The sequence below is a fragment of the Aethalodelphis obliquidens genome, unplaced genomic scaffold, assembly GCF_003676395.1.
Source record: "Aethalodelphis obliquidens isolate GAN/ISIS:26980383/991018 unplaced genomic scaffold, ASM367639v1 scaffold6, whole genome shotgun sequence".
Taxonomy (NCBI): domain Eukaryota; kingdom Metazoa; phylum Chordata; class Mammalia; order Artiodactyla; family Delphinidae; genus Aethalodelphis; species Aethalodelphis obliquidens.
Genome location: NW_020837950.1, coordinates 40,673,250 through 40,683,890, shown reverse-complemented (window position 1 = coordinate 40,683,890; position 10,641 = coordinate 40,673,250). Strand labels below are relative to the sequence as shown.

Here is a 10,641-nt window from a genome sequence, read left to right as displayed (position 1 = left end):
ACTTATGCAATAATCCGGGTTTTTAAAGAATAGGTACTTAACTGGGAAAATAAAGAATACAGTGTTCAGAAATCACAAGCTACTTTCTCTTGAAGCAAATAAAACTTGCTCTCCAATACATCTTACCTGAAAATGTTTAGGTGAAATGCACATTGTAACAAGAGAGAAGGGCACTAACATTTATTGAGGTCTCCCTCCTGTCTGGTATTGTCGAAAGGCTGTTGAAACTACTCATTCCCATCATTACCCTGAAAATTAGATTTAAAAAAAAATCTTCATTTTCAAGTGAGGAAATCAAAGCTCAAAGAGTTCAAGTGGGGGGGGGGAGAGTTCAAGTGTTTTGGGGGGATTGCTAAAATACGTGTAACCCTAAATCTCTTCTCACCTGCCCCTCAAGAGACTAATAAAAGACAGTCTGGCCCCAGAACATCTTTTTTTTTTTTTTTTTGTGGTACGCGGGCCTCTCATTGTTGTGGCCTCTCCGGATGCGGAGCACAGGCTCCGGACGCGCAGCCTCAGCGACCATGGCTCACAGGCCCAGCCGCTCCGCGGCATGTGGGATCTTCCCAGACCGGGGCACGAATTCGTGTCCCCTGCATCGGCAGGCGGACTCTCAACGACTGTGTCACCAGGGAAGCCCCCCAGAACATCTTGATAAATTGTCTGTGAGATCCACCTAAGCACAGGCTCCAGCTTGCACTCCACAGAACACTCCAGCTCACCTGCTCTCACCCAAAGCTCAGAAGTCAGGCCTGCCTGTCTGCCCAGGAAATTAAGGTTATTCTTGCATCCTCATCAGTGTGTCCTCATGGTCAGGCCCTGAAAACTAAGGCTCCAAATGTCCAAAACCGTATAGCCATGTGTATGTATTTAGATTGCTTACAGGATACTTTCATCCCAGAGCAATGAAGAAATTCAAGTCTTGTCCTTGTGTTTCAAGAAAATCTACATCTTGGAATCTCTGATTTACCCTCACTGTTTTATGGCATTCCAACCTGAGCAGAATCCTCCAGGAAAAACCATAGTCTCTCTCTGCCTGGGGGAGAGGAGGGGTCGGATTTCTGGTGATAGAGATTAGAAGAAGAGGGGAAATGGGTGGATTTGGGAAGGGGGAACGAGAAGAAACGGGATCTGAGAAGGGAGAATAGAAACACACGAGCAGAAAGTTGAGTGAAATTCCCAAAACCAGTGGCACCTAACAAAGCGCGCGGCTCTCGGTGCCCACAGTCCGCAGTAGGCTGCACCCACACATGCTCTAGCCGTAGCTGAAAAATCTCCGGGGACCGTGCCTTTGCTTTACGGGTGAATGGTTAAACTGGTTTAGAAAAGAATAGTCCACAGTAAATGTCTGAAAGCAGGGACCTCAGCAAACTATCTTGAAGTTAAAAGACGAAAAACAATCTTGTAATGATTTTACGTATGAGAAAGTGCAGCCCTTCCTTCAGTGTATCAACACGCCGAGTAGCGAATGAATGAAACCCAAAGGGCGGGGGTGGAGGAAAGGAGGGCAATCTTATTCCAAGAAGGGGCTCGTCAGTTCCGCACAACGTCACGGAAGCAGGGCACTATAACAAACTATAAAGCTCGCAGCAGCCCCCGATCCTCAGCGCTCCAGCCGGTGCCCGGGAACTCGCGCAGGGGCGACCCCGGAGTTCTCCGCGGGCGACAGCCCTTAGCATCTCTTTTTCCGACTGTCTCATCCTGCCTGCCTGCTAGGTTCGCAGATTCCTCGGGGAAAGTGCCTCCCTCCTCCCCATCACCTGCAGGTTCAAAGCATCCCTTAACCAGAAAGGGCTGTGGGTACCTTTCTACCCCGCTTTCGGGCGGGGCTGAGGTCCACTGAGCAGCAAAGCTACCGGGAAGCAGAGAAGAACTTCGAGGGAGACTGCCCGGGCGGGCAGTGGTTGAGTGAGGGGAACCGGGTTGCCGACCCATCGCTATGGCCTCGCTCCCCGTAGCCGCGAACTGGACGGACGGGGGAACAGCGGGTGCGGACGCCGGGAACCCGAGTGCCGCGCTCGAGGCTGGGGCAGCCGCGAGAGAGGCTGACCCCGAGTGGCTGCAACTGCTAGCCCAAGCCGGCAATCTTTCCGCTTCCTCCTCCACGCTGGGACTGGCCGCGGCCTCCGCGGCGCCTTCGCAGTTCCGGGCCAACCTCACCAACCAGTTCGTGCAGCCGTCTTGGCGCATTGCGCTCTGGTCCCTAGCATACGGCGTGGTGGTGGCCGTGGCGGTCTTCGGGAATCTCATCGTCATCTGGATCATCCTGGCCCACAAGCGCATGCGGACCGTCACCAACTACTTCCTCGTGAACTTGGCTTTCTCCGACGCCTCCATGGCCGCCTTCAACACCTTGGTCAACTTCATCTATGCGCTTCACAGCGAGTGGTACTTCGGCGCCAACTACTGTCGCTTCCAGAACTTCTTTCCTATCACAGCGGTGTTCGCCAGCATCTACTCTATGACGGCCATTGCAGTGGACAGGTGAGGAGAAGACCGGGAGGGAGGAAGAGGGGGAGGGAGAGAGGAGCTGGGCGGTGGGATAAGGTTACAAAGGAAATGGTGACAAAATGGGTTTGATAAAAGGAAAGGGACCAGTTAAAAGTTCTTGAAGAGAGGAGGTCACTAACCCATTTGTAGTCTTCTAATGGCTGAACTGGTTTCTGCTTCTATGGCCTCCCCACTCCCACCCTAATCCCCCTGATCCCCATTAAGGGCATCTAGAAGGACTGAAGAAGGTGAATGAGAGAGATGGGGAAAATCTGTCATTCCAAGTAGGACAAACTCAGCTAGAAACGCTTAGTACTCGCACATTTTCTCAGATGGCTTCAAGCAATTGCCACAAAAATTATGTTATCTGTAAAATGTACTTTTTGGCTTTCCTTCTGTCAGGCGTTATTCTGTCAGAGAAATGAATGATAAGTTACCCTTCTCCTCCCTCTGGTTTGCTGGTCCATCCCCTTACCCATCCTTGCCCCAAGGCCAACACTGGTTTGGTCTCCCAGTTATGGAGGATCCATCAGAGGCAATAAGCTCCCTCCAAATGATTGCCGTCAGCTAGCAGTTTCCACAGTGTTTCAGGTAGATTTCACTTGCAGTAATCTGTGAAGGCCATGAGATGGTAAACCCTGTGTCTGGAAGATGGCATCCAAGTCATTCAGATGATGGACAACAAAAAGCCCAAAGAATAAGTGGTTAAGAAATGAGGCACACCGGGCTTCCCTGGTGGCGCAGTGGTTGAGAGTCCGCCTGCCGATGTAGGGGACACGGGTTCGTGCCCCGGTCCGGGAAGATCCCGCGTGCCGCAGAGCGGCTGGGCCCATGAGCCATGGCCGCTGAGCCTGAGCGTCCGGAACCTGTGCTCCGCAACAGGAGAGGCCACAACAGTGAGAGGCCCGCGTACCACAAAAAAAAAGAAGAAGAAGAAGAAGAAGAAATGAGGCACACCGCTTTATAACTGTTGAAGATAATCTTTTAGAATGTCCCCCCATCTACAGTGGGGATTCTGAGATTCTCAAGCAATTTTAAGAAGCTGGAGAGACCTCCAATAGTTGTCCTCGGGTTCCAGTTTATGAAATTTCTGTGTGTTTTTTTTCTTTCTCATATTGAACATTATGGACGATGCATACTGTGTTAACACAATGGTAAACCTCTACCTGTCACTGACAGTTACATTTTAATTCAATGTTATGCTAAAAAAGAAACACACCAGTTGATTTTAGTCTTCATTTTATGATTGGCAGCTTGCAAGGGGGATACATGGAGGCCGGGGGAGGGGGTTGAAGTCACTTTAACTTCAAGTAACAATGTCCTTATCTGTGAAAATAAAAAAAAAAACACTTTTTTTCTATATTAACGAACTTGTTCAAAGTAAAATGAGGCTTAATATTAATTCTTAGTACATTAAGCCACCATTATGAGAAAAAATAAGAAAAAACTACTTTTTTTTTTCCGTAAGTCCATCCTCTGTGTTTACTATTTTGAAATAGTGATCGTAGAGGTCTTGATGACATAAAGCTTTAGAAACAATTTTCAAATGCCACGCCCAGGGGGTTAAATTGAAGGAGCAATGGTTAGTTGCCACTAACTAGGATAAGTAAGCATAAAACCACATTTTAAAAGCCTCTGAGGGCTTCCCTGGTGGCGCAGTGGTTGAGAGTCCGCCTGCCGATGCAGGGGATACGAGTTTGTGCCGCGGTTCGGGAAGATCCCACATGCCGCAGAACGGCTAGACCCGTGAGCCATGGCCGCTGAGCCTGCGCGCCCGGAGCCAGCGCTCCGCAACAGGAGAGGCCACAACAGTGAGAGGCTCGCGTATTGGAAAAAAAAAAAAAAAAAAAAAGCCTCAGAAACTGCCAATCTTCCTTTCCCCTTTATCTCTGATTTTCCACAAGTATCTCACCCCTTCATTTTTGTAGGGACAGAGGTGAGTACAAAAAGAAATAAAATTAACCCCAAGTTGGAGAACAAGTGAAATTGCCTCTAATCTTGCTCTACTTTATGTATAACACATCTTACATATATATTACCTATGTTTTAATTGAGAATGCAAGTGTTAGAAAATTAATAGAACAGTTTATAATAGAAATATTATCTTTTTAAAAATGTATGGCATATCCCACTTGACATACAGGGATATTAGAAAATAGAAAATATTTTCTTCCATTTTCTAAGCACATTTTTGAAGTTAAGTTAGAAACTCTAGGAAGGTTTATTAACATATGGTAAGGGACAATTTCAGGGCATAGGGTCCAGTACTGATTAAAATATTTAAAGAATTTTTTAAGTGACAGTCACTGTTTTTTACCTGGAAACCTTAAGGAAGTAATTTAATATGTTTTATTTAATAATTCAAAAGCATTAACAAACACAGCAAAAAATACTTTATATTCTTCAAACCCAGGGACACCTGACATAAATAATTTGTAAAATAAATATTTACTCTAACTGAAGTAAGTTATATTTTTAGCCAAATAGATAAAAAGTTACCTTATATGCTATACTTTAAAAAATTTGCTTCTCATAAAGCTGTTATGCAAAGTATTCATAGAACCTCTATTTCTTTTGAAGCTTATTATGGACAGATAAAAATATATAGTCACAAAAAATCATAAGGCCTGAATGTGGTAACAAATTATCTAAATGTATTGTGGTAAATTTTACCATTGCTTTAAATATTATGGTTATAAATACTTCGGTAAATTTTTTTTAAAAACATCTTTATCAGTCTTTAATTCTAGTGCCTGAGGCAATCTCCTCATTCCTCTCTACTTTAGGGAGAGCCACTGCCCATGCAGTTACATTCTTTATTACAATAAGACTTGACTCATTATTTAGCCCAGATGATAAACGGCATGAGCTTAGCCCAAGATAAACTGGTTTACACCTGCATTCTTTGCAAAACAGTAACTAAAACTATGCTTTGGAAAAGATTACTTTTAGAAAATTTTTTATGAATCTTTAGCTCCTTTTACAATTTGTAGTTATTATTCAATGATTTTAAAATATCCCATTTGCAGTCACTAAAATTACTGCTGTAGTGTGCTGTGAAAGTTCGATTAAAACTATCAAACAAATTCAAATTCAAGTGAAAATTCTTATAAAATTAATCCTGAGTACATAATGAAAGCAATAAATGTGTATTAATTGAATGAATGAAACATAAAATTATCACAAAGTAAGGTGAAATCAGAAGTGTCTCTTAGATAACTAGCAGAACTCCAGTTGATATCAATGTTACATTAACAACACTGGGAGAAAAAGGAGTTTATATCATATTTAACAGACACAGTATAAAAAATGCTGAATATATAACATATTCTTACACACTAATAAAAATATATATCTCTAATATAAAAAGAACAAAAGTAACAAACAATTCACAAAAGAAGAAATAAAAGTGTCTAACAAACATTAAATTATGGATTGCTTATATTCTGTATCTCCATTTTTCACCTGTTATTTGCTTCTCAAGACATTCAAATTTGAACTCTTTTCCCAATACTCTACCCAAAGAGCCTTATTGAGAAATCCAGTGAGCATTTTAATCCTCGACTTCCTTGACCTTTTAGTAGTATTCCTCACAGGTGGCTATTGCCTCTTGGCTTCCAACTGTCCTGATCACCTCCTACCCCCTCAGCCTCTCTTCCATGGCATTATTAATTCTCAATAATTAGAATTATTTCTAATTCTCTGCCTCTATGTAGTAATTAAATGCATAGGTTCCACAATACCAAATCCTGGACTTGATTTTGTCCTTACTTTATTCTCTAAGTGATCTCATTCAAACCCACAGCTTCATTTTTCACTTTTGAATGAACAGTTTCCATTTTTTCTATTATCTAATTGGTTTTCTTTTGAATTATAGAAGACACATAACAATCCATACAATAAAGGAGACAAATATAAATGAATGAAAAATTAAAACTGGAAAAAATAGAAAGGGAGAAAATAGAAACAAGATGGGAGTGAAGTTATAACATGGACATTCAGGTCAAAAAGTCCCAATCATTTATGAAAGTTAAGCTTCAAATATGTCTCTGAGCCTCTTAGTGAATAAACAAAAAAGGAAATAAAATCAGTAAATTTGTTTACACTGTCCGTATAAACAATATATACACATTCCTTAAGGGCTTAGGAATTTCTGATATTTGAGTTTCAAGAAATTCTTTGTATGGGTAATTAAGAGGACAGTGTCCTCAACCACAGTGTCATAAATGCAAAAGAAGATTTCCCATAGGTGTTTGCTTAGCATTCCTCTGAGTAGGCCAAAGACATACGCCAAAGCAGAACTCAGTGAATGATATTCTCAGGGTAAAACCTCTATCTGAGCACAGTTTCCAGATGGTCTGGTTTGTTGCATTGAAAAAACTACAAAAAAGGATAAAATGTATTTCCTCCAAAAGTATTTTTTTTCCACCTGAACTTTGGATATAGCTTGAGAATCAGATAATTCAAACTTGTAACATATGGCAAAAGCTCTACAAATCATTCTCATTCCAGTCCCCAGTCTCTGATCCTGATCCATCCTCTATACCAGTCTCTTATTGAAACTTATTTTCCCCTCATGCATTACAAGGATCATACATGCACAGTGAAAACAATTAAAAATAGAAATATTAGAAAGTTAAATTTACCTGTAATTGTCCTACACCCCAAATATAGCCTATCTATGATCTTCATGTTCACATTTCAACTCTCCTCTCATTTTTTGTAATATGTATATCTCACATATTACATTATGTACATGTATAAATAAAGATATATTTTTTAATTACTAGAATAGTGCCACATTTTCATGTCATTTTAAATTTACCATACAGGGTTATTAAAATTTATTGAACAAATTATAAATCTTGGACATTATATGTTATGAAGATATAGATGTTTATCTTACTCTATAACATTTTTACTTTAATTGTTTAAATTACAGTAAGTACATATAAGATAGAAATAATACAAACATATGTTTTAAAACTCAAAAAGTAAATGGATCACCAGCTTAAAATCCTCTAAACCGTCTTTGAGCTCTGCTCCTGTACCTGACATTTCCACTTGGGGTCTGAAAAGCTCCTCAAACTCCTCCAAACCCATTATCTTACCTCCAAACCTCTTTCTCTTCCAGTGTTCCCCATTTCAATAAACAGTACAAGCATCCATTCAGTTGTTCAAATAGCTCCCAATCTATTACCTTCTTTCTGACTCTACCCCCACCTCTTAATTGGTCTCCCCACAACCAATCTTAATCCACCTTAGTATATATAAGAAGATATTTCTGCACTCCTACTTAATGCTACAATGTTTTCCCATTGCTGTTATGAGACGAAGAATATTCTTAATCCAGATAATAATACCTTGGATAGCCTGGTTCCTTGACCTGTCCAACTTCAACTCATACTATACCTCAACTTCCTAATCTTTGTTCTAGCCACTCTGATCCTCTTTCAAGTCCCTAAATGTGTGATGCTATCTTTTTGCCACAAAGCCCTTAAACACAGTTTTCCTTCTGTCTCAAATTCCCTTCTGCCCATTCCTCATTAGTTGAACATACTCCTCATTTAGATAACAGCTTGAATCTCATTTCACAGGGAAACATTCCATAAGCCTCCCAATTTAAATTAAATGTCACTTTGTAGATTCTCTTAGCATATGTTAGACATAGCATTTTTATATATTAAATTAAGAATACTTGATTAATAATTTCCTCTAATAAACATAAACATCATAAAGACAAGTTCCCTCTGTTCTTAGTCTTTATTGTATCCTTATGCCTATCATACTGTTTTGCACATGGTAAGCACACAATCCAGATTCCTGAATAAAAGAATCATAAAAGTAATCAAATAAAAATTAAAGTGATGAGATATAACTTTTTTCCATTAAAATTGGCAGAGATTGCTAAGTTGTAGTAAACATGGCATTTTAACACATGATTTTAGATTGAACCATATGTAATTGCCAGTTTTTAATAGTTTAAAATGTCAATTAATATTTCATATGGTTTAATCTAACAGTTGGGTATATATTGTCAAAAATCTTTCAGGGTGCAATTTTCCAACATGTTCAAAGATATTTTTCAAATCAAAATTCAAAGAACTGAAAACAACTAAAAAGCTCAACAAAAAGAAATGAATGATGAGGCATCTAAAAATGAAATTCTATGTAGAAATTTTAAAATTACATTTGAATATAACATCAGTTCTTTCAAGTCTCTAGGCACATGTATATAAATGTGCTAACATTAACATGCATATCCAAAATTTTTTAATCTTTTTATAACCTTTGCTTATAAACCATTTCTTGCTAGTCTCCAATTATTTCTTGCTAGTCTCCAATTAGGGAAGTCTGATGAGAGTTCATCAGTAGTCCTCCTTAGCACTTCCATTCTCCTCACCATACCCTGGCCAGAGAGAGAGACAGAAAGAAAGAAACAGCAATGTCAGCACTTTGGTACAGAACATAATAGTGTCTCTGGAAGAAGCCATGCCTTTCTCCAGTTGTTTTGGGCATATTGCAGCCAAATCTGCAGAAGTCATAAATTACAAACTGCCCTCCGCCTGAAGTTTTTGTGATGTCTATTTGTGTTCCAAATAGAATTTGGAGGAATTATCTTGTCCCTAATCTTTGCTCCATTAACAAATTCTTAAAGATCAGTGTTCCTTCATCTTCTACTTGCAATTCTCTCTCCCTGGGGCTCAGCTCTAAACCACATGTCCAGGATGAGGAGTTGTTTCCCTACTTCCCTATGCCTCATTGCTTTGAGAATACACCATTCTTACTGAGACTTGCTCACTGGTATGTTGGATAAACGGTGCAAAATATACAACTGGGGTTTGAAGCCCCACCACTTCATTAGACACAGAGTCTGAATCCCACTTTAGACTCAGCAGGATCTCTAACACACGATGAATTTTTAGACTATGGATTTAACAGTCTGATATAATTCTATATGTGCAATAAGGTAGATATAGATTTGATTTTCTCTGAATGCTGAGATTTTGGGTAATTTTGTTTTCCTTTATACTTTTCCTTTTCTAATTATCTACAACAAAATGTACTTCTTTTACATGAAACAAAATACATTGCTAATTAATTAAAGTTCTGAAGATGGATGGTGGTGATGGTTGCACAATAATGTGAATGTACCACTGAACTGTACACTTAAAAAGAGTTACAATGGTAAATTTTATATTTGGTATATTTTATAACTATAAAAATTTTTAAATATTAATTAAATAAATAAATACTGTTTAAGGACCTAATAATGACTCTGAGATACACGCTAAAGAGTTTAGACTCAAGGAGAGAACAACTTGATTAAACTTTGTATAGGTTTTTTAGTGATAGATGTTTTATGGAAACATTTTTAACACACTTTCTAGGCTAATTTAGAAATCATGAAGACATCTCTGGCAAAAGAGTACCTTAACATTACAATGGATTATTTTGTAAACTGTGAAATCTTTTCCCCAGGAATTATGTAAAGATATCACACCTATGTGGAGTAATTTAGAAGACTGCCTAAAGATACAGGGATAAATTAGCTCAGTATTTCTATTATTTAGTCTGGTATATGACAAAAGTTTTTAAATATTTGCTTAAGAAGTCCCCCATTTTGAGTTTGTATTATTATCTATGACTTTTTTTACCTTCAAATCTGCCCAAGTATCAAGGTTATTTAAATTTTTCCTTTACGCATACCTGTAAGTAAGGAAAATGTGTATCTGATTTTATCACTAAGCAACAAAGGGCTCAATTGTGCTCTGGAGCTGATTTATACTTGTTAGAGGGAATCAATTGCGCACACTTCTTCTCAACTCTGCATTTAGTGATGTTACTTTGGTAGCTTGAAATCATGGTAGGAGTATTTACACCACAGAAATTTGCAAATGCTAGAAGTCATGAGTTTTGTTTTGTTTCTGTGTTTTTTTTTTCCTTAGAGTGCTGTGGTTAAACATTTACCAGCACACAAATCACTATATTTGTAGTCATTCACTCAATAGCTATTTCTTAAGTACCTTCTAAGTATTAACATTGTATAGATATGGGGCACACTGGAATAAACAAGACAAACATGTCCCATATCCTAATGAAACTGTAATTAATATCTTCACTTGAATCCCTCAGTTGTAGTCCACCAGA

The 10,641-nt window shown here is 39.1% G+C and overlaps 1 protein-coding gene across 1 annotated transcript in view; it reads left to right on the top strand.

Moving 5' to 3' along the window:
• The first annotated feature begins 1,401 nt into the window (after nucleotides 1-1,401).
• The window catches only part of TACR3 (tachykinin receptor 3), a 61,639-nt gene continuing 52,399 nt past the window's right edge, over nucleotides 1,402-10,641 (top strand). The window contains exon 1 of the mRNA XM_027102818.1: nucleotides 1,402-2,484. Coding sequence (XP_026958619.1) covers nucleotides 1,940-2,484 — 545 coding nt within the window. The 5' untranslated portion in view covers nucleotides 1,402-1,939. The remainder of the gene's footprint in view (nucleotides 2,485-10,641) is intronic.